At 40.1% G+C, this 25,967-nt stretch overlaps 1 protein-coding gene across 1 annotated transcript; it reads left to right on the forward strand.

Moving 5' to 3' along the window:
* The first annotated feature begins 15,434 nt into the window (after positions 1-15,434).
* On the forward strand, positions 15,435-15,935 carry LOC110943062 (velvet complex subunit B-like). Its single transcript, XM_022184819.1, has one exon. The coding sequence runs from the start codon at positions 15,435-15,437 to the stop codon at positions 15,933-15,935; it is 501 nt and encodes a 166-aa protein (XP_022040511.1).
* The last annotated feature ends 10,032 nt before the right edge of the window (positions 15,936-25,967 follow it).

The following is a 25,967-nucleotide window of genomic DNA, read 5'->3' on the forward strand; positions in this document are numbered from 1 at the left end:
AAAATCTTAACATTGGAATCATCATGACCCTTATATTTTCATAAAACAATCACCATTCCACAAAAATAGATTCATACACTTTTACGTTTTGAGAGCATCAAGCATTGACTCTTAAAACAAGAATAAAACAAACGTGCTAACTGAATATCTGTTGTCGGAATCGAGTGCTTGAGCTGAGTGAAAGAAACGGAGCTCCGAGTGGGCTGCCGAAGATTCTATCAGGGTAAAATGTCGTTACTGGATAACCGGAGTGCACGGTGTCGCCGGTGGTTTCGGTCGGAGCCAAAAAGTTTGACCGGAGATGAGTATGGTCGCTGGTAGATTTTTGAGGATGGAAGGGGTTTAGAGAGAGAGAGAGAACCTTGGGATTTGTGAGAGGAATGTTTGATTGTGAGGTTTCCTTGGTTGGCGGCTGATGATTGATTATATGTGTCTGGGCATTGGTCGCACATTCCCCATCATATACCAAGCTCTGAGTATGCGAACCGGTAGGGTTATTTTGTGGGTATTCTGGGCTTGAGTTGGGCCACTGCAAGTTGAGGGTGTGCGGTCGGGTTTACAGCCTAAAATGGGGAGTTGAGAAGTGTAATTGTAGTATGATCAAATTTAGCATTTAGCATTTAAACATTTAATTACTTACATTTCACTATATATTATATTTATAACAACTTCAACTCACATAACAAGCATATCCCTAAATAATCTATGTCAATAGGTTTGATAATAATACAAAATCTTTTTTTTTTTTTTTTGAAACGTTAACTTCATTAAAAAACCGCAAACCCGAAAACCGGGCGCGACCCCAACAAAACCTTACATCAAGTCAAATTTACACCAATCCAACCATGAGACATGATTGTCTCTAGTTCTATTCCTAAACCATAAAAATCCCAACGATCTAACCTCACTGAAAACCTTGTCAACCTTAGCCTCCATCTCCGAAAAGATGACCTTGTTCCGAGCCTGCCATAAACACCAACACGAAACAATAATGATACCTTGAATAATCTCTCTCTTCCCGGCATTGATGTAACCCGATTTGTGTATTTCTAACAAATCTCTAAACGAGAAAGCAAAAATCGGGGGCATAAGACACCACCGACAAATCTTCTGCCAAAGCAAACTGGAGAACATGCAAGAAGTGAATAGGTGCTCCACCGACTCGCTGCTGTCCCTACAGAAAGGACACAACCCATCCCCCACCGCTACTCCTCTAATCGCAAGCGCGTCCGCAGTAGGGATCCTGTCCATTTCAGCTCTCCAAACAAATAGGTTGCACTTGCTAGGCGTCCATTTGCACCACTCCAAAATAAATCTTCCATTATTTACAACCGGCCCCGACACAACCTTCTTACCCGATTTGACAGAGAACGTACCCCATTGGTCCCCAAGCCACTTCCACCCGTCCCCCCTTGTTCCCACCGAGACAGATTCCAAAGCCGAAGAGAGCGACGAGAATTCCGTTAGCTCAATCCCCGGCTCCGGATCATGTTTCCATAACCAATCTCCAAACACCCGGTCCTTAACCACACAATTCTTAACCACCTCTAAGGAAAATAAATTCGGATAAAGCTCAAAAAGCGGAGTGTCACTAATCCAAAGGTCAAGCCAAAACAAAAGAGAATCACCTTTACCTAAATCACCTTTAATCAAACTCCGAAAGCTACGATTTCCATAGAAAGGCTTGCTAAGAATAGACGCAATGTTTTGCCACACTCCCGAAAGAGACTTTTTCATCGGAAAAACGGCCCAATTCGATTCCCCTACATGCAGCGCATCCACCACTTTCACCCATAAATTCTGTTTTTCCTGCTTATACCTCCAACCCCACTTAGACAAAAGAGCACGATTAGTAACCGCCAACTTACTAATCCCCAACCCACCCGCCTTCTTTGGACACGCAACACAATTCCAAGCCACCCAATGAATTTTGTTTACCTCAGTCGACCCACCCCAAATAAACTTCCTAATAATCTTTTCCAGATCCGAAACGACTTTCACCGGAGCTTTATAAAGCGAGAAGTAGTACGATGGGAGGCTCTCGAGCACCGAACGAACAAGAATAATTCTCCCACCCATAGATAATAATGCTGACTTCCACAAAGCAAGCCTCGCCTCAAACATATCGTACACCGGCCTCCAATTATTAATCCGGTTCATGTTCGCCCCCACTTTTAACCCTAGATATTTGAATGGAAAAGAATCGGATTTACACCCGATCACGTTTGCCAACACCCCTACCTCAGCATCGCCAACCCCAATACCATATAAGTTAGACTTACCGAGATTAATTTTCAACCCCGAACAAACATGAAAACATCTCAGAATTCTAATGATATTCAGGGCATTCTCATCTTCCCACTCCCCGACTATCAGGGCGTCATCCGCAAAGAACAAATGAGAAAGAACCGGACCGTCATTAGGAAGCAAAATCCCTTTGAATATCCCAACTTCCTTGGCTTCTTTAATCAAACACGATAAAGCTTCCACTGCAACAACAAATAAGAAAGGAGAGATCGGGTCGCCTTGCCTCATACCTTTCCCGCAAGTAAATTCAAACGTGGGAGAACCATTGACAAGAACCGAAGCTCGAGCCGACGAGAGAATCCCCATAATCCAACTACACCACTTCTCCCCGAACCCCATTTGACGAAACACATTCACCACAAAGCCCCAATGTAAATTGTCATAAGCTTTCTCAAAATCAATTTTGAGAAGGAGAGCCTTCTTCTTGCACCTTTTCAACCACGAATATGCCTCATTTATAATTAGAACCCCATCCAGAATAGACCTGCCACTCAAAAAAGCCGATTGCGACTCGGAAATAACCGACCCCAGCACCTTTTTAAGTCTATTGGCAAGCACTTTGGACACCACCTTGTTCACCACCCCAACCAGGCTAATAGGACGATAATCATTAAGGTTAATCGGGTCTCTTCTTTTAGGAATCAGGGCAAAAAAAGAGGATCCACATCCAACATTAATCGTACCCGAGACAAAGAAAAAAGACATAAGCCTGAAAAAATCCTCCTTAAACACCTCCCAAAAATGCTTAAAAAAACGAAAGTTGAAACCATCCGGGCCCGGAGCACGGTCATCCCCGCACTCAAAAATGGCGTTTTTAATTTCCTCCTCCGAGAACTAAGACTCCAACCAAGAAGCATCGGAACTCGAGATTCTCTTAATATTAGGACAAACAAGACTCGGCCGATCCCTGCAATCCTCCTGGAACTTGGATCTGAAAAAATTAAAAATTTCCTTCTTAACTAGAGAAGGTTTGGATACCCAAACACCTTCAACACTAAGACCATGAACCACATTACTCGCTTTTCTAGAATTAATCTGGGAGTGAAAAAATTTAGAATTTTCATCCCCTTCTTTCGCCCACCTAACCCGGGATCTCTGCTTTAGGTCCATGCATTTGGCTAACTCGGACTCATAAACAATCTTTCTGTTCTCCGCTAAAATCCATTCTTCCTCTTCGGTTAAGTCTCTAGTACCCAAAGCTTTTTCTAACTCTTCAATTTCCTCCAACGCAATAACCACTATCTCCCCTTCTTTTTTTAGCATAGCATCCCTCCATTCTCTAATTTTGCAACGAACAACGCCCAACTTTTTAATAAGAAACTCATCCGGAGAAAACCCCGAGCCATCAAAATTCGCGCAAGCATCTTCAACAACCTCCTTAAAACCTTCTTTTGCTAACCAAGAATTGAAAATACGGAAAGGTCTTGCTCCGAAATTAACCATCTTAGACGACAGAACAATAGGGCAATGATCCGACCACTTCCTAGGCAAAGCCTTACAATGCGCCTCCGGCCAAGAATTGAAAAACTCCAAATTAACAAGGAAACGGTCAAGCTTACTAACCTTCATACCATTCTCGGAGCACCACGTATACCCCCTACCTCTCAAAGAATACTCCAACAGCCCCGTCTCGTGAATAAAAGAATTGAAATTATTCGCACACATAGGTTTGAACGAACAATTTCTCCTTTCTTCCCTAAACCGCACAGAGTTAAAATCCCCCCCAACCACCCAAAGACCATCGTTACTGCTAACAATCTGAGTTAAGACATCCAAAAGCTCTTTCTTGGCCTAAATACCTTGGGGGCGTAGACATTCAGAACATTTAACATAGAATCACTACCAACCAATCTACCCTTAATGAATATATAATTCCTATTTTTGGCCGTCTCTGTAACATGCAGCAAACTATCGTCCCACAAACATATCAGACCCCCTGACAACCCTGTAGAGTCAACCACTTCCATACCAAAGGAACCATTACCCCAAAACTTACTAACCTCAGCCCGAGCAACATTACTCTGCTTTGACTCTTGTATAGCAATGAAATTTATACCCTGCTCTTTTTTTAAATCCCTGATCCATCTCGACTTCACAGCACCCCCCAACCCTCTCATATTCACCGATAAAAAATTCATAAGGAAACTTCATTAATACCTGGCCGAATCACCGAGTCCCTCACCAAATCAGAATGATTACACAAATCGACTCCAACCTTAGCTCCAACCGCAATAGTAATATCAATCTCCTTTTCGAGCTGAACTCCCAGCTCCTCCATCCCTGGATCAGAATTTCAACCGCGACCGGAATCGGACCTTCTCCATTAACGTCCTCATCCCTGTTAGCACGCGATGTAGAATCGTCAACACCTGGATTCTCTGAAGTAGCGCTGATATTCAGGTCAATACCTCCATCTCCAGCACACAAGATAGAAGTATTTTCCTGTTGAACCTCGTTGGATGGAGATGTAAACCCCACAAACCCAAACCCCGGTACTGACCCCTCCATATCCCATCTTGACCTTTTTTTGGGCCTTGACTCTGTAGAAGGATTGCCTTTCCCACGCTGGGCCTGGGCTTTCCTTTGCTTGGATCCAGATTCACTTTTCCTATTACCCACTTTAACGTTTTTACCCGGATTAAAAACAGACCCCACATGGGGTATAAACCCGTTAGAACCCACCTCAAAGGATGACCCCACAGGAACCGGGACCACCTCAACACCTTCCTCAACCCTATGAGATCCTTCCTCTTCCCCAGACTCCATATTGACAAAATTTTCTCTCACCTCCTGCATGGACTCGACACCTGCATGGGAACTTCCTCCCCCAGGCTCCGCCCCTAGAACTTCCCCCTCCTCTACAGAATCCTGGGACCCCTGACCGCTAGCCTTATTACCAGAATTCGTAAAGTCTTCAACCGGCGAAGCACCTTTCATAGAAGAATCATCCGAATACGAAAGCTGAGAATCCCCGATGCAATCTGGAACCCAGTCTTCTCCCTCCTCCTCGACCCAAATTCTAAACATCCTATTTTTCCATTTTAACGAAACCTCCTCTCTAATCCTGCAAACCTCCCCAACAAGAACCCCCACTCTAAAAACAGAAAGATCATTATCCTCCAACAAGGTTTTCGGAAAGTGAAGGAGCTTCCCAAAAGACTCACCAATAATACCAAGCACATCTGGTTCAAGCAGATGGAGTGGGATACCCATCAACTTAAGCCAGGCCACCCTTTCAAAATGCAACTGTTGACCGTTCCAAACATCCAAGTTCGAAAACCATGGACCCCAGACAGACTTAGACTCCATAAAAGACCTTACCTTCTCAGCGTTAGCAAACAACACAAGGACGGAGAGGCCACCCAGAAACTGGATCCTTGAATACGCAATTTTGGCTATCCTTAACAACCTATGAAGGTCCACCATTGTCTCGAGATTAACAGTTCTCCCTATGACTGCCACACCTTTCAACTCCTTAAAAGCATCGGCCCTATCTGGAATAATAATCGACTTCACCAAATCTCTCTTCTCCCCTTCAATACTTGACTCCGGAGCACTCCCCCCCCCCCAAGAGACCTCCCCACAACGTCACAGTAGCTTCTACTATCCTTGACATTAAATCTCCTGGTATCCTCAGTCACCCCCGCAGCCCTGGGAGCCTGTGCTTTCAACTCCGGCCGCCCCGCCTGCCCTGAGTTTTCAACAGCAAACCTTGCTACATTGGCTTTCAACTTAAACTCCCCCATCCTAATTCCCCTTATATTCTTCTCCAACTCCAGGCAGTTATTGACATTGCAGAAACTAACAAAACCGAACCGGCTCCCCGTTTTGTCTCTTTTCTTAGCCACAAAGGTTCCAGAAATCTCCCCAAGACCCTCCAGGCTACTTCTAAGCTCCCATGGAGTACACCCTTCAGGTAAATTCGAAACAAAAAACTTGGTAACGAAACCCCTACCCGTCATGAGGATGCACCCACAAAGATTTAAAAGGTTAATCGGATTCGAACTAGTCGACTAAGTGACGCAGAGGGCTTCGACCAATATCAGACCGACTAAGCAATCAATCTCCGAAGTGAAACCTCACACCCGAACCCTACCAAAAAGGAAACAAAAGAGAATGCCCGGAAGGCGAATGGATTAAAGAACAAACAGATTAGAGAGAGAGGCCACGTATCGACCAGCCGAACGACCTGCCTCGCACCCTAATCGGAAGTATTCCGTCGTCGTCGAGCTCTTCCGGCGGCACCCTAGAGAGAGAAAAACCCTAATATCCCCTCTTCAGCTTTCATATATTTATAATAATACAAAATCTTAGTTTAGCAAATCTAGGACGTGCGAGAAAACCCGAAGTGTCACATTAGTGAAATCCATCACTTTTATTCAGCCAAACCTTTATTCTTTATTCAACTTCTTTAATGCTCCCGTTACTCGGTTTACGTTTTCGTTTACATTGATTGTTGTCCCATTACTCGGGCTCGTTATTCTAATGTAATATGCTCCCATTACCCAGTTTGCGTCTACATTTACTATCAAGCATTATGCTTATTTGATCCTTTTGGGTTCCTTTTTAATTCGCCCCATTAGCCTCATCTTTACTACATCGGACGTAAATGCGTTCATTATAAGAAGCTTATGGTATCATGTGTTCACTACTTACTTGACTAGAGTATGCGATCAACACATGTTACGCGTGACCTTATTATAATTATCACATCACTTCCCATGTAAGTAAATCCTCGATTCATTTCCATATTTATGATTTTATTTGGTAAAACCTTATTTAATTGTTATTTAACAATTATTAGCTTTACCATTTTCATTTCAAAACATATAGAATGTTTCCCTTATTATATAACTTTTACGCAATCACATTCATTGATGTGACCGTTACTTTTTCTCAATAGGATTTGTTTCGAGAATATCTACTTGGATGGTTACTCTCATCCAAGTTTCTATATGACATAAATTCTTTTATTGTTTTGTTATTCACGATTGTGAATAATACGTATCTCTACTAATTTTTTCTTGGAAACGTCATCCTGGATAGGTACCCTATCCAGGTTTCCCAAGTTTCATATTCTATATGCAACTGTCATTCACTATGTATTTGTTGCATATTACTATTTGTACTATAAATTTAAGATGTGTACCTGGCAGATACTCGCCCTGATAAACTTTCCTTGTTGTTCGATCTCTATTCAAGATTATTACTTGATTTATGTCTTTGGCGAATATGGCTTACTTGTTATACTTCAGACCGTTCCATCGTCATATCCGTAAATCATTAAACTCTCGCCATCTTCAGATGCGAGTGTCCATCAACTAAAACGTTTAAAAAAAATTAGTAACGTTGACATTAATAAGCGCCCTTACTATAATACAAGGCTTTCTACTATACGTGTTAACACACGTAATTTTGTTAACTATACCGGCTTTTTACCGATTTATTTGGGGTAACGTGTGTTTACACGATAACCTATGTGTTGTTTATAGCACTTTAACATGCTAGACCGTTAATATACATAATAACTTACGGGATCGTCTCGAACCGAACACATTTGATCACCTTGAGCTCTGATTACCAACTTGTAAGACCCTTAATTTAATTATCACACTTTTATATAAGTTTCGCAAATATACTAATTATAATAACTAGTGGGATGTGCTCCTGCTTTGCAGCAGGTTTTCAGACAGTTTTAGTACAGTTTGTTATGGTACCGGTATGATATCGACACTCGATATAACTTACAATACCAAGGAATACTTTATTGCGAATAAACTTTGTGTTCAACGAATTTTATACCGCCATGTCGAGAAAACGATAAAAAATGAATAAACTATCGGTTCCAATGTTGTTTGGTTGATATATGTTTGGTTTGTAACGATAAAATATAAATTTACTATATCTGCACCGTTCGAATAGAATTTTAATCAAATCGTAGATAATTGTTTAATTAAGCAAAAAGATATAAAAAATATGCACAAAGGGGAAATGATAAAAGAATTACATTCTAAAATAAAAGAAAAGGCAAAATATAGTTTGGGTGCTCATTTTTATCAAATACTTCTTTTTAATTAGATACTGTATAAAGAAAATATATGTTTACCTATACATCTGTTTTTAATTTTTATTTAACATCTGTCTTAGATTTCATAAAAGATAATGAAATTTACAAATAGAATACATTGGACTATTGGTTCATGAAACTGTATGCGTAAAAATGTCAAGGGTAAAGGTGAACAACAAAGAAAAGTTTAGTGGCAAATATTTAAAATCACAAAGCTTGATGGCAATACAAAAAACGTTAAAAAGATAACTGGTGTTAACAAGTTCATCAATTATATATATATATATATATACACACACATATATATATACATATATATATATTGAGAGAGAGAGAGAAAGTGTAGAATACAATAGCTCTAATCCTACATTACGTACGCGATGCCCACAACCCTACACGTGTCCATGATTCATTTTTCTTAGATAAGGGTATATCAGACATTTCATTCAATCATCAGAGGGCAAATTAGACAAATCATTCAACAAGCAAGCAGATCATGGGTTCTTTACACAACTATCTCTGTAATTATGATTCGTATCAGTTCGATTTTTAGGGTTTTATTGATTGTTTGATTGATTCATATAAGATCAGAGCGTTACGTTTGAAGAAACCTAAACACATGGGATTTCATGAACAATAACATGTATATTAAAATAATAACATGCGATTAGACGTTGTGCACATTAAATAATAATATATATATGCGGTTTCATAGTATATAACATACACACTAAAAAATAACATGCGATTATATTTTAATGTAACATGCGAATTCCCCAAAAAAAAAAAAATTGTAACATGCGAATTAAAATATACACATTAAAATAACATGCGAATCCAAAAAAATAACTCAAATCATTAGTCACATACAAACAAAAAAAAATTGTAACATGCGAATTAAAATATGCACATTAGATAACATGTGAAATCCAAATTAAAATCATTGGTCACATGCAAACAAAAAAATTGTAACATGCGAAATAAAATATTTATATTAAATAACATGCGAAATCCAAATTCAAATCATTACTCACATGAAATTCCAAAAACACATGCGAAATCCAAATTCCAATCATTTGCTCACATGAAATTCCAAATACATTCTTCCATGGGAACAGCGATAAAACACACGAAACATATAATTTATTTCTAATGGTTGCTTTTAGTTTGCTATTTAGGTAGTGTAGAAACATAAATATAGGTTTTTTTTTATATGTACAGATATTAATACCTGTGGTTTGAAGCCTAACCGTACATGCGAATTCAACTGTAACAACTAATGCTCAACATATCCCAAATCAGCAGTTCTCATCACCGTTGTTTGAAATCGCATCGGAAGAATCGAGCGAAGGTTGTGGAAGAAGAATGCAAGGTTTTTAATTTTGGGTTAGGATATGATTTTGAAGGATCTTCGCTGTTTACAGGGTTTATGATTTCGCAATGACGATTTTAACTTTGGCGGTATGATTTATATATATTAATTTGATTAATTTAATCATATCAATTAAATATACCCGTGTTTAAATGATGGATGATCCTACGGCTGGGGTAATCGCGTACAATATGTAGGATTAAGGCTATTGTACAATAACCGGCCTATATATATATAGGGAATGGTTTAAATGAGAACGCTAATATTGTGAGAACCGTGAGAACAATTGAAAAAACCGCAAGAACTTGGTCAAAAACAATTCAAATTCAATTTTTTTCTACACTTATCATTATTTTTTGAATACAATGTTAGCAATTTAATTTACACGTTTAAATTTACGTAAATTCGTAAATAAAAAAAATTTACACATGTGTAAGTTTGCCATTTACACATGTGTAAGTTTGCCATTTACACATGTGTAAATCTGTTATATTTACACATGTGTAAAAAATCTAAAAAAAGTGATTTTAAAAGAAGAAATTAATTATTTGATGTTGTAAATTCTTTTTTTAATATTGTCTGTTAATTACAAAGAGGTTTGTATTAAAAAAAAATTGGTTTTGATTGGTTTTTTCATTCGTTCTCACGGTTCTCACGTTTCTCGCAATATTTAGCGTTCTCAATATAACTCTCCTCTCTCTCTCTCTTTCTCTCTCTCTTTATATATATATATATATATATATATATATATATATATATATATATATATATATATATATAGGTAGAGGATCCTGTAAAAAGTCCAACTTTTGTGAGAAGTGTGACAAATAATTTGGGAATGACAAGTGTCCCTTATCTTAATTAATTCAAAAGGGTATATTAGTAATTGTCCATTCTTATCAATTAATTGATTTCCAAAGATAACTGCCAAAAATATCAGGCGATATATTAGGGATGTGATTCGAATTCGATTTGTTCTATACATTTAATTGTTTACGGTAAGTTCTTGTTGTAGTGTTATATTCCTCAGTCAATAGTGTTATATTATGTACAGGTATCTTTAATCTCCTTTTCATAGTGTTTTATCCCCATCAATAGTGTTTATTCTGTATAGTGGCTTACAGTAAACAGATAGTGTTATATCTTTCTATAGTGTTTTATCATGTAATATACTGTTCCTTTCATAGTGTTTTATCCTTATCAATAGTGTTTTATTCTGTATAGTGTCTTATAGTAAACAGATAGTGTTATATTTTCCAATAGTGTTTTATCATGTCATATACTGTTCCTTTTCATAGTGTTTTATCCCCCATCAACAGTGTTTTATTTATGTATAGTGTCTTACAGTAAACAGATAGTGTTATATCTTCCTATTGTGTTTTATCATGTAATATATTGTTCTTTATAGTGTTATAAAAAGTTGTTGTGAAGGAAATCGAAGAATTTATTTCAGTACGAGAAATTCACTGATTTTTTAGGAGATTGATGGGGGTTTTGAAACAGTTACCATAAATTCGCTGATTTATAGGAGATTGATGGAGGTTTTGAAACAGTTACCATATTTGAAACGTTGGAAAAGTCACTATTGCCCTTTAATTTTACATAAGGTCCTTCTAATTAAAACACAATTTACATTTTATACCCTATTGATCCCAACCATTAGATCACATATCCAATGGTTTAAAGCACTTCTTACCCTTCTCACATTTTAGACACTTTTTACCATATCCCTACCCTATATATATATATATATATATATATAAGTTAATAATACAAAAAATATGTATATCAAAACCCAAAATTCTTTTAACATGATTTAATCTTTAAATTAAATTCAAAGAGTTAACTTCTGGAATTTAGGGTTTGTTCTTTTAATATTTGTATCAAACCCAAATAACAGTTTGCATTAGCCATGACATGCAACAGACCTATGAATATAATGCAACGACGCAATAGTGACCTGAAGTGTCTATGAACGAAGTCTGTCTAAGATTCAAACTCTACTGAAGCAATTACACACCTTGTGTGTTTTATATCACGATGGGTTTAAATTTATACAAATCATATTTTTTTGTCATTCATACTCATATAGGTGTGCTTTAATGAATGCGTTTTGAGTTTAATTTTCAATTTTTTAATTATATCATCTAGGGAAAATGCTTCATATTCATGTCTTACAGAAGCATTCTCTATATCTTCTAAACTTTTACCAATAATTCAGAACATATTATAGCAAACAACACCAAAATTGTGTAATTATAAAAGCATAAATATGCAGTTACTATCTAATTATATGCTAATTGGTAACATTAAGAAGTATAATAATTATCTTTGAAATAAAAGCTTATTTCTCCAATATTGTGTATTTATTTGACAATGCTATAGAGCATGGAATAATATGTATGTCAGAATGTCATGATGGAGCAATAATACCGGTCAAAATAACATATGTTCCAACTCTTCAGAAAGACAAAACTTTAAAGGATAACAAAAAATCAAAATACCAGTTGTGGAAAAAAAAATAGAAAAGAGGATTCAAGAAGAATTGGTTTGCCAGACAAAAAATTAGACCTGGCAAACGGGTCGGGTCGGGTCAACTTGGGTCATGGGTCAAAACGGGTCCGGGTCAAAACGGGTTCGGGTCAAAACCGGTCAGTTAAAAAATGGGTTGTTTTGGTTCGGGTCGAAACAGGTTCGGGTCAGAACGGGTTCGGGTCAGAACGGGTTCAGGTCAAAACGGGTCCGGGTCAGAACGGGTTTCGGGTCGGGTCGGGTCAGATAAAAAATGCTTTTCAGCACTTTGGATCAAATTGGTCACAGATTTTAAAATGCTTTTCAGTGTTCTCTCAGCAAGCTCCATGTCATCTTGAAGCTGCAGAACGTACTGGCTAAGATTTTTATGCTAAGATTTTTATAGCATTCTAGTTGAGGAGTTTCAACTGACACATTATATGAGGCAATGGACATGACCTTTAACGACTTCCAGCAATGAAAACAACACATGACACCAATTACAAAGAAAATTGGGATCAATGCTATCATCTTACATGCTACCATAACTGTTTTCTGGATTCGTATAGACAAACTCAAAATCAGGACCTTTAGATACTGGAAGACAATAACAAACACATCCAATTAATCAAAACTTAAACAAATAATAATCAAACAAAAAACAACCTAACAGTAGACAAAATAACTCTTCAGAAGGCACCGAAACTCCTGTACGAACCACAAAACGACGTCTTCGAACTTTCAAATCCTGTACGGTATCGGTCGGAACGGTTCGGTTCGAAACGGTATTTGTCGAAACGGTTCGGTTCGAAACGGTAATGGTCTAAACGGTTCGCGTCGGTTAGAAATGGTACGGGTCGAAACGGTACGCGTTGAAACGGTCCGCGTCGAAACGGTTCGCTTCGAAACGGTACGGGTCAAAACGGTTCGAGTTAAAACGGTCCGCGTCGAAACGGTACGGGTCGAAACGGTTCGTGCCGAAACGGTTCGTGTCGAAACGGTTCGTGTCGAAACAGTTCGCGTCGAAACAGTTCGGTTTGAAACGGAACGGGTCGAAACGGTTCGCGTCGAAACGGTATGCGTCAAAACGGTTCGCGTCGAAACGGTTTGATTCTAAACGGTACGGGTCGAAACGGTACGAAACCCGCCCCGAAACCTGTCCCGTGCAGAAACTCGTGTCGTCCCAAAACCCGTTGCGATCCGAAACCCGTCCCGTGCAAAAACCCGTGTCGGCCCGAAACCTGACCCGAACCGACCCCGTTCCGATCCAAAACCTGCGTCATGTCGAAACCTGTCTCGGCACGAAACTCAATTTGAACTGAACCCGTTTCGTGCCGTAACCCGTGTCGTGCAGATAGTTATACCGGCTCGAAACCCATTCCGATCCGAAACCTTCCCCGTTTCTTTATGACACTAACCCACATCGACCCAATTCTTTAATGTTGTCGACCCGCTTTGACCCGAAAATAAAAAGATGAAATTTCAAGTGACCCGTTGTGGCCCATTTAGTTAAAATATCTAAACCAAACCAACCCATATAATTTTAAAATCAACCCAAATTGACCCACTTGGAAGGCTTTGGGTCAAGATTGCCTCCTCTACAAAAAATATATGGTAAAGAATGAAGGAGCAAATTGTAGGAAATGTGTACTTCATTCCTAAACTAAATGAACGGTGTTCGTTGTTCGGGTAAGGTTGGAGGAGATGTAATGAAATAGCGTTTGGTCTGCAGGAATAAGAGGTGTAATGGAATTGATCATTGTGAAGAAATGAAAAAAAGAGTGTTTGGTTGATTAATATAATGGAACTAGATACTAACCCATGCCGCGCGTTGCGGCGGCAAAGTCACGTTTGTGACTTCGTTACACGCGTTACGATGATAATATTAATGTGCGATGCCCACGTGTGACGCGACACATTTTTTTACTTTGTTACATGTTATGTTAGTAACATTAAGGTGGTTAGGCAATAATAAAAAGAGTATAATGTCTTACACTACCATATATAAATTCTATATAATCTTAAAGGAAAAGATAGGTGAATTAACAGCACTTCTCTTTCTTATTGTCTTTCCTTTCTGTAACTATATGGGTGACTATACATGTTTATATATATCCTTGTTGCAAAAGAAACAATAAAGTATGAAAATAAATATTCAACAAATGTAAAAATAAAACTTGTAATATATTTGTTCTGTTTATTAGTTAAAATAAAAGTGATATAACCGATTTGCCTTGCAAATTGACAGGTGCATGTGCAGGTTTCACCGATCGGGTAAATCAAACCACAGGGACGTGGGACGAAATGACGTTGGAGTCGCCGATGGGTAAAAGGATCGCCGATGTGTCTTACCCTCTCCTTTTATCCCAAACGAAACCAATGACTTGGTCGAATTTAGCCAGAGATCCGTGGATCTGGCGTTGTGGTCGGGGCTTATGGGTGATCAAGCGACTGGGACGAACCGATGACAATCGTGCACTTCCACCATCTCCGATTTCTCTCTTCCTCTTGTGGAAAAAAAAAGTATCGGCACATGATCGTTGCCGGCATGAGGAAAAACAAAAGTAAATACTGTACGCACAAATTCTAAAAGCGGTTGTCAAAAGTTCGATGTTCACCCACATCGTCGTTGGAAGAATAAAAACTGAAACGATGGGCAAGATTGTACTATTGTAGCAAGGGTTCGTAAATTCGGTTGTATATATTGATATATATAGGCAACGGAAACCCCTTTGAAACGGTGTGACCGTTTGATTTTATACCGTTGAATCGTTGATTATTACACATTTACACCGGTGCGTTGGTTCAAGCATGCCGGTTCACTTGAAGAGTTTAATCACTTACGTGAGAGGCAGTTATGCATGTTGTTTTTTGTATTTAGTTATTATTATTATATTATATTATTATATTTTTGTAATTTTTTGACATATATAATTTTATATATAATAATTCAGAAAGTTGTGTATTGTATTGCATTGAAACATTTCGGTGGTATTGAAACGGTGGAAAGTAATCGGTGCCTTTCTCATGTTATGAAGTGATGCGATGATTAACCACGCCTTAAGTTAATATATAATGAAAGGGTGTGAGTAAAATGAAGTAAAGGGTGTGACTCTTAAACAAATAGGACATAACTCAAGTTGCTAATTGTATAAGGGTATAATAGCCTATTCCAAAATGCATTTCATTATCATTCCATCCACCTCCTTGTTTTTTTTTCCCATTTCATTCCCTCTTCACCTTTCATTAACAACATCACAACCCACCACCGTTGACACCACCCACCACCACCATCATCCGCACCCGTCAGCCACCTTCGCCGCCACCCACCACCACCCGTCGCCACCGCCGTCGCCGCCACCCACGTCGCCGTTGCCACCTCCGATCACCGACATCACCCAACTTCGATCATCGCCGCTGCCACCTCCGATCACTGTCGCCGTCGCCACCAACCTCCACCATTGCTATCAACCACCACCCACCGCCACCGCGGCTACCACCTACGACCACCGTCACTGCCGCTACCACTTCCGACCACCGCCGCCAACCACCTCTGCGGTCACCCACCACCACCAACGCTGTCACCACTTGCCACCGCCTCCACCCACCACCACCGCCAACCACCGTAGCCTCTACAACTGCCACCTATTACCTCCCACCATCACCGCCCATCATTGACCACTGCCATCCGTATTTATTCCTTCTTCTTTTCCCTCATACCAAACATCAAAAAGTAATACTTCATTCCATTCTCACATGGCAACCAAACAAGACATGGAATGGTAATGATCAATTCCATTATCTCATCCATTCCATTACCTCGTCAATTTCATTCCCCCATCCAATCCATTACTCCATACCAAACAGACCCTAAGAATATCCGATTGTTGAAAATTAATTGGATTTCAATTAACACTATACAGTGTGGAGTGACTTGAAAAATGAAGGTTATGAACACGTGAACAGGGCGTTAGCATGCGTCAGAAACGGGCCTCATGCAAAAATGTGGGGGCGTGGGACGAGCGTGGAAGAATGAGCGTTATTCAACATGTGACACACTTTTTTTATTGTTAAATTATATTTGAAAATTATATATAATCTATTTAATTTTAAAAAAAACCACTAAAATACTATTAAACAAATAACATTAGTAATTAAACATTACATTAAAAAATATACGCAATAAAATAAAAATAAAAACATTACACAATTAGAATAAAACCTACAAATATAAAATTATTAAATAAAAAATCTAATTATTTGTCACGTCAAAACGTGTTTAAATTAGCAATTGTACTTGCTTGAAGTTGATGAGGGCGACTTGTATGATGTCGTCCTCCCCAAAGTCACCACCCGCATTTTCCACCGCATTGTGCATCGTCTTAAATTTTTCACTGTCCAAACGGATAAACCTAAAACGAGAAGAAAGCGAGTCCACGATTCGGGTGGTCTCACCCCTATGGACGCAAAAGTGTTGTAAAATTCTCCCTCAAAGCGGACCACTTGAGCGCTTACGCGGCGTGTAGTGGCTAAGAGCTTCGACCCACGACTCGCATAACACGATATCTTCTTCTTCTTCAGTCCACGAGATCGTTGCCAGTTTTTGAATTTTTGAAGTGTAAATGGGTAGAGGGTTGAGAGAATTTTGGATGAAATGTGAGTGTTTGTAAAAAAATGGAAGAAGATGGTTGTATTTATAAGAGAGTTTATTTAGTTTTAAAAAGTGTTTTTTCTAAAAGTTTTAAAAACTCACTGTTGGTTGACAACGGCTAATGTCCACGGGCAATATAAGCGCGCCACGTCACGTTTTAAAATGTCTCCACGCCTGTAGAAAACTCACCGCCTTCAACACCAGGCCGTCCTCCACGATGTTGGAGGGCTGGTGTGCGCGGCGTGGAAATGCCCCAACGCCGGAAAAAAAATGCCCACACCGTGTGATCCAAGCGTGCATTTGGTTTGCAGGATTTTTTAAACTGGAATTTGTGAAAGTAATTGGGATTTCAAGGTATTGGTTTTTGAATTGGAATTTTCCCAATGAAATTGGAAATTTAAAAGAACTAGAATATATCACTATGGTCACCACTTCGGTCGCCCCATCGCTGATAATAGCGTACCGTAGATATACATTTAATTGTGTAATATTGTAAATCAATTGTTTATTCTCTTTCCTAGTTTATAGGCTCTTATGTACATTATTTATATGGTTTTGTATCATTCAATAGAAGACAGAGATTGAGCCCTCATATTGTTCACATGGTATCAGCCTAAGGCGATCCTTTTTTCCCTCCTTCTTCCTTCACTTTTTCGGCCTTCCCTACCCTATCTTTCCTGCTTTCCGCCACCGCCACCATGGCAGACTCCACCTCCCTCAATCTTCCAACCACCCTTCACTCTCTTCTTCACTTTATTCCCCACAAACTCACCTCCTCCAATTATCTTGCTTGGAGCCAACATGTTACCCTTGTTCTCTCCTCTCAAAACCTGCTCGGTCATGTTGATGGCACAACAACTCCTCCTGCTGAAACTATTACCACAGCCGACTCACCTGCCAAACCTTCCCCCAATCCGAAGTATGCGGCCTGGATGGCAAACGATCAAACTGTTTGCCTTCTACTCCAATCCTCCCTCTCTGAAGAAGCGATGTCGGAGGTTATTGGCCTTCACACTGCCCGACAAATCTGGCATGCCCTAGAAACAGCGTACAGTCATCGTTCTACTGATCGTATGCACACCCTTCGCGACAACCTTCGTCTTCTACAAAAAGGTTCTTCAACCGTCACTGAATTTGGTCGCAAATTCAAAGCTATTTGCGATCAACTTGCCGCCATTGGCCATCCGGTTGATGAAACTGACAAGTGCCACTGGTTCCTGTGTGGACTTGGACCCACTTACGAGCACTTCTCCACTACTCATCGTGCCCTCGGCACATCCTCTTTCCGCGAACTCCTGGCTAAAACTGAAAACCAAGAAATTTTCATGCAATCGCTACACGGCCACACGCCCCCCGCTGTTGCTTTTACTGCCAATTCATCTCGGTCTGGTAACTCAAATCGCTCAAACTCTGGTTCTAACTCTTTTAATCGTGGTAGGGGTCGAGGTCGTAATGCAGGTCGTGGTCGCGGTAGAAGACCACCACATTGTCAATTATGCCGAACCGATGGTCATTATGCCAACACCTGTCCAAATCTCGCAAGCTTTGCAAAACAAGCTTCTCCCATTGATGCCAATCTCGCCCATGCCTTTCATGCTCAATGTCATGTCACTGATGCAAATCATCCAGATTGGACCGGTGATACAGGTGCGTCGGCCCATATGACTCCTTTTGTCTCGGACCTTGATGTCAATTTTGGTTCTCCTACAAATGAGTTTGTTCGTTTCGGCAACGGTCATACGTTACCTGTTACGAACAAGGGCACCAAATCTCTTTCTCAAAATCTAAATCTTAAAAATGTTCTTGTAGTTCCCCATCTTACTAAACGTCTTCTCTCTATTAGTAAGCTTACCCACGATTCTCCTGTAGATGTCCTATTTTCTAATAATTCTTTTCACATCCAGGATCGACACACAAAGGAGATCCTAGCCAAGGGAACATGTGAAAACGGACTCTACATTCTTCGCGAAGGAAATCAAGCTTTCATCGCCTCCTATTCGGATTACCATCTTAAAGCGTCTTTTGAAAAGTGGCATGATCGTTTAGGACACGTGTCTTTTGATATTATTTCTAGATTGCATAAACATGGTTCATTGTTTGTTACTTCTCTTTTGCCAAAACCTAGTATTTGCTCTTCATGTCAATTATCTAAGTCTCATCGATTGCCATTTGCTTTAAATGTTAAACGTTCTTTACATGCTCTAGATTTAATACATTGTGATTTGTGGGGTCCTGCGCCTGTTACATCTACGAATGGTTATCGATTTTATGCCATATTTATTGATGACCATTCTCGTTTCACGTGGTTTTATCCACTTAAACAAAAATCAGATTTTTATGAAGCCTTATTAGTGTTTGTCCCGTTTGTTCAGAATCAATTGTCATGCACTGTTAAAACATTTCAGAGTGATGGTGGAACTGAATTCACTAATAATCGCGTACAAAAATTTTTTCGTGAACATGGAATTCATCATCGTCTTTCATGTCCCCACACTCCTGAACAAAATGGACGTGCCGAACGTAAACACAGACACATCACCGAAACCGGTCTTGCAATGCTTTTTAACTCTCATGCTCCTGCTACATTATGGACCGATGCCTTTGCTTCGGCTACCTTCATCATAAATCGCTTACCTTCTTCTATCCTTGATTTCAAATCTCCCTACGAAGTCTTGTATGGATGCACTCCGACGTATTCAAATCTTCGTATTTTTGGTTGTCGTGTGTTTCCATATTTGCGGGATTATGCAAAACATAAATTATCTCCGCGTAGTGCGGAATGCATTTTTGTTGGTTATGATGCACAATATAAAGGCTACAAATGCTTGGACCCTCTCTCACATCGTGTCTATGTTACACGCCACGCGCAATTTGATGAAGATACTTTTCCTTTTAGCAAAAAAGTCTCGCCTATTGATGAAGCCACCTTGGTCTTCTCAAACTTTGACGAAGTCCTACCTGCTCCAATCATACCCAACCCACCCACCATTCCCACTGTTCCCAGTGTTCCCAGCGGCTCTCCATCACTTACGCCTTCCTCGACACAATGCTCATTGTGTCCTCATTCCTTGTCACCCAACCAACCCGTCAGCCCAACCTTCACCTCAGCCCAACCCTTCCTATCGGCCCAACAATCCCCATCCGCCCACCCCTCCACCTCGGCCCAACACCTCTCATCCGCCCAAACATCCACATCGGCCCAACTTTCTCAGCCCGACACTCCCCTCCACATCCCTTCCTTTCCGGCCCAACACACCCCTCGGCCCGATCCAACTCCTACTCGCACTTCTCCTCCTGTCCAGCCTACTTCCACCGTTGACCAGCCCACCGCTGACCAGCCCAATTCCACCGTCATTCAGCCCACCTCACCTCTGCCACCTATCCCACCCAGCCCACAATCACCCACCCCTCTCACCCAACCCGCTCCTGGATCCGCTTCTGTGCCAGTACCATCACACCCTATGAGGACTCGATCGAAGAACGGAATTTACAAGCCAAAACATTTTGCTAATCTTTCCTTGTTTTCAGGTACTTTACATCACGCTTTATTTGCAGCACAGGATCCTCGCGGTTACAAATCGGCCGCAAAGCATACAAAATGGGTAAAGGCTATGGAAGAGGAACTTCACGCTTTACGGGCTAACAAGACTTGGGTTCTCGTTCCACGACCCGCCGATTCAAATGTGGTTGGTTCGAAATGGATTTTCCGGACAAAGTATAAAGCCGATGGTTCCATTGACAGGTACAAGGCTCGTCTAGTTGCTCAGGGCTTCACTCAAGTCCCTGGCCTTGATTTCTCTCATACTTTCAGTCCGGTAGTCAAGGCTTCAACTGTTCGTGTCGTTCTTGCTCTTGCTACTATTTACGGCTGGTCTCTTCGTCAGTTGGATGTTCGAAATGCCTTCCTAAATGGCAATCTTACTGAAACTGTTTATATGGAGCAACCTACAGGATTTGTTGATTCACGGTTTCCTCATCATGTATGTCGTCTCAATAAGGCTCTCTACGGTCTCAAGCAAGCACCTCGGGCTTGGTTTCAACGTCTGAGCAATTTTCTGCTTGCACGAGGTTTTGTATGCAGCAATGCTGATACCTCTCTCTTCATTTTTCGAAAGGGGACTGCTATCGTATATCTTCTGGTCTACGTCGACGATATTATTATTACTGGCAGTGATTCGGTTCTCGTTCAATCCTTTGTCACCAGCTTGCACAAGGAATTCTCGGTCAAAGATTTGGGGGCCCTTGGTTATTTCTTGGGTCTTGAGGTTACTTATTCTGATCGTGCCATCTTCCTCAGCCAGGCAAAATATGCTCATGACATTCTGGCTCGTGCCGGTTTATTGGATGCTAAGCCGGTTGACACACCCTTAGCTTCCACAGAGATTTTTCACAGCAGCGGTGATTCTTTTCATGATCCCACGCTCTATCGTTCATTGGTCGGTGCCCTTCAGTATCTTACAATTACACGTCCTGATCTCTCTTATGCTGTTAATCAGGCAAGTCAGCATCTGCAGTCGCCTACGGTTTCTCATTTTCAGTCCGTCAAGCGTATCCTTCGTTACGTCAAAGGCACTATTTCCTTTGGATTGACTTTTTCTAAGCCAGACACGCCTACTTTAGTGGGATACTCTGATGCTGACTGGGCACGTTGTATTGAAACGCGACGATCCACGTACGGCTACTCGATTTATTTAGGTGGAAATCTTGTTTCGTGGAGTGCAAAGAAGCAGCCTACTGTGTCTCGTTCTAGCTGTGAATCTGAATATCGTGCCATGGCAAACACTGCGGCTGAGATCATCTGGATCACTCATCTTTTGCGGGAATTACATGCTCTCCCATCTGCTCGTCCCACACTTCTTTGCGACAATAAGAGTGCCATTTTTCTTAGTCAGAATCCCGTCGCACATAAACGCGCCAAACATATTGATATTGATTATCATTTTGTTCGAGAATTAGTGTCGTCTGGCAAGCTGTGTACCAAATTCGTTCCGTCCAATCTCCAGGTTGCGGACATCTTTACCAAGAGCCTTCCCAAGCCTCTGTTTGAGAAATTTCGCAGTCTGCTTCGTGTTGGTCCCCCACCTGTTCGATTGAAGGGGGGTAATAGCGTACCGTAGATATACATTTAATTGTGTAATATTGTAAATCAATTGTTTATTCTCTTTCCTAGTTTATAGGCTCTTATGTACATTATTTATATGGTTTTGTATCATTCAATAGAAGACAGAGATTGAGCCCTCATATTGTTCACAGCTGAGTAGTTATGATTGCCGATGACCGTAGGCTTCACATAGCACACGTAGGCAAGGTAAAATTTCCCAAAGCAACCAATGAGAGGAAGTTTGGCATGGAAGACGTTTTTCATGTCCCAGGGTTGATGAAAAATCTCTTCTTAGTACCACAATTCGTGGTCTACGGGAAGCATATGTATTGTTTGGGCCAGTGATGTTCAGATATTTTACTAGCGGGAGACCAAGTTGAAACTGGTACTACAAGGGAAAAAACGACTCTGTGTACACGTTATTCGTTGAAACTACATATGTTGAGCGAACCAACAAAACTCCGATAACTGACTTGCAGCAGAATCAACAAGGCCACGTGGGTTACAACAAACTGGAGCTTTTGATGAAAAAGAAGTTGATTATTGATCTGCCACAATTGGAAGCAAACAAAGTGATGGGGTATGGTATTGGACCCGACCCGAGCGGTCGGACATTCCCGTTACTTATCGTTTTTGTATTAATTATTTATTACTGTTTACTAACCCAACCACAAGGCCCAACGCGATCTAGTTTACGCTACTTTAGGCTGGGGACTTGTAGATATAACCCCTAACTGGATCTGGCTTATTGAGGTTAGGGGAGGCACATATCTCCTATATAAAGAGGTGTTCACCTCATTATTAGGGCACACGATATGGAGCCACCACACTTTTGTTGCTGGTAATAAGAGATTCTTCTCTTACTGGCTATCTCTACATCCCCATGTTTCTCTCTTCTTCATTGCAGATCTAAGTTCAAGGGGAAGAACAAGGTGTGATTTTCCACCCTCTCAGAGAAAATGGTCCAATCATCTTGGTGGTGATTCCATGTTTTTTCATTGGCGCCCACCGTGGGGCTCGAACCCACGACCACAAGGTTAATATGGCAAGGCTCATTAATTGCCATTTGAAGATTCAAGATACCATGCGGAATTCTGCAATTCTCATGGAATTAGTAAACTTCAACATCTTTGGGTCGGTTAAACATTTGTCGCTCCGGTATATATGTGTTTTATGATAACATTTATTGATGATTATTCACATTGTATTTGGATTGATGTCATAAAAGAAAAATCGCAATCCATTGAGAAGTTCAAATCATTTAAAAGTGAAGCCACGATGATGAACAGTCACCCCATTAAATGTCTCCGCTCCGATAATGAAGGCGAACACCTTCCTTTGGATTTCTCTTAGTTCTTAAGAAACAAGAAGGTAACTTACATGGTGTATCGGAAGAATGAAAGAATAGACATCTAGCATAAACATGCAGAAGCATCATGCATGACAAGAATGTGACTGGAAGATTTTAGATGGAGGATATGACTATAGCAGGCTATGTTATAAATCTACTACCACAATAAAACCAAGGATGTTTGTCGCCCTACGAAAACTCTTTAAGATTATATGTACCAAACATGAAATATCTAAATATTCTATTGCTTGTGCTATGTTGTCATAATGAATCATCTAAGAACTAAGATGGGGACAAAGACTATAATTGTATAACCAAAAGACAAAGGGGTCATGTTGCTTTGATCCGACAACTGAGAAACGTTATGTGTCAAGGTATGTTGCGGTGTTGTAAAACTCGGTCTAGGTGGCCGAGTACACATCGAGTAATCGTTACTCGGTAGATTGCTAAGGCGATATTCTTCAACTTTGCCAGATTACCTAGAATCGGTCAAAGGCGGTCAACCTCGATCAAAATCAGATCTAGTCAATCAACCCTATGAGATGTTCGAGTCATGAGATGTTGGAATGCTTGACTATAAACCATCTGATTAATTAACGCAGAGTCACATTTCGGAAGCCGAACAATGAATAATATTTAAAATAAAATATTATAGTTCACGAATTCACGATATTAAATGGTAATGCAGATTAGATATATGGAGAAATATTTATGGAAATAATCATTAATTACGACATGATTATTTATTTAGTTAGTTATTTAATTAAGTGTTAATTATATAACAATTAAATAAAAGTGGATGAATATTATTATATATGAGAGAAATAATATTGTATTTATGAGATAGATAAAATGGGTAAGTGATATATTCTACTTATGAGATAGAGAAAATGGGTGCCACATACACATTTATAAGTTTTAAATAATCTAGCTTTTTACATATATGCGCCTAAACCGGAAAGAATATGGACACCTGCATATAAGCATTCATATTCATATATGATATATGATAAAAAAGAAACAGAATGAAGTTGATTTATCATTAAATTAATATTACATTCATATTATTAAATTAATATTAGAATTAGATTAGGATTATTTAAAATTAGTAACATGATTAAGAGATGAGCAAATGGTATTGGGTATAGGTACCGGTCTCAAATTTACCAAACCGGTGTATTTTTTGTACCGGTTCCGCACAGGTATTCACCGGTTTTTACTCTCAAATACCGGTGCCGTATCAATACCGACCTGTACCGAACCGTCCATACTAGGTATATTCTGTACCGGTACCCACTTTTGGGGATTTCGGTACCAGTATTTTCGGTACCGGTTGGTAACGAGCTCATCAAATCCTGTAGCAACGCAGCAATGCAAGTAATTGCACCGTTTAGATTACTTTTCATACACACAGTAAGTAAACTGTATTTCGTTTGAATGGGGTTTTATATACACAACAACTTATTTTGCTTTCTTTTTTATCTTTTTCTGTAATGAATGAATTATAGCATGTAAAATTAACTTGGATATTTAGAATATTGATGAGCAAATCGTATCAAATCCTGTAAACGAACCGGTATCGTATCGGTACCAAATTTACTATACCAAATCATTTTCAGTACCAATTTGGTACCCATCTTTTGGCGTTTTCAGAATCGTTACTTTCGGTTCGACACCGGTCTAGCACCATATCTGTATTTATTGATTTTTACCTTCAAATACCATACCGTATTGTACCGAGCATTTTTGATGCCGGTACCTAATTTCGATAATTTTCTAGATCGGTACTTTCACTGCCGTTACCGGTACCGAGCCCATTCATATTTTAACGTGTTAGCACCGTAATAACTAATAACTGAACTGAAAACAACCGAATTTCCAACGTGTAGGACATGTAAGTCCTATTATTATATATTAGGTTATTTAAAATCGTTTTTTATGACGGAGTGACTTTTCTTACCATGTCATTTTATTTATGTTTTGATATTCGGTATCTGTTTGCCGTTGCTGACACGCCTTTTGTAGTCATTAGGTCCCACCGCAACGGTATATTAGAATATGGGTATGGGGCGGGGTTGTGGCGTGCGTTGGGTACAAACGCCCAAGTCACCACCCCGGGTGTGCTTGGGTTTCGGCGTGGCCCCTTGGGCGGGGGTTTCAGCCTGGGGGCGAACGCCCAAGTCATCACCCCGGGTGGGCTTGGGTTTCGGCGTGGCCCCTTGGGTTGGGGTTTCAGCCCGGGCGTTGGACGTAGCTATCAAGATGACATGACAGGATCTCATTGGCCAAGACAAGTAGCCGTTTGGGCTAGCCGTTGGCCAACGGCTATGTGTTTAAAAAAAATTATTCACTATAAATACTCACACTTCTATTCATTTTTTACCACAACTACTCCACCTCTTCTATAATCATCTCTATCTTATTTAAAAAAAAAAATTCTCATCCAACCACAATACAAAAAATGAATCCTCATAATCGTGGTTTTGGCCCGAACAATCCGTGGGCATTCCAAGAAACACCTAGCCCAATATCCGATCGTCCAATTGCTCCCTCTTTAATACACTCCACGATACCGGATATGGCTGGTTACGCATCATTTATCTCGAA

The sequence above is a fragment of the Helianthus annuus genome, chromosome 5, assembly GCF_002127325.2.
Source record: "Helianthus annuus cultivar XRQ/B chromosome 5, HanXRQr2.0-SUNRISE, whole genome shotgun sequence".
In the NCBI taxonomy this organism is placed as follows: Eukaryota; Viridiplantae; Streptophyta; class Magnoliopsida; order Asterales; family Asteraceae; genus Helianthus; species Helianthus annuus.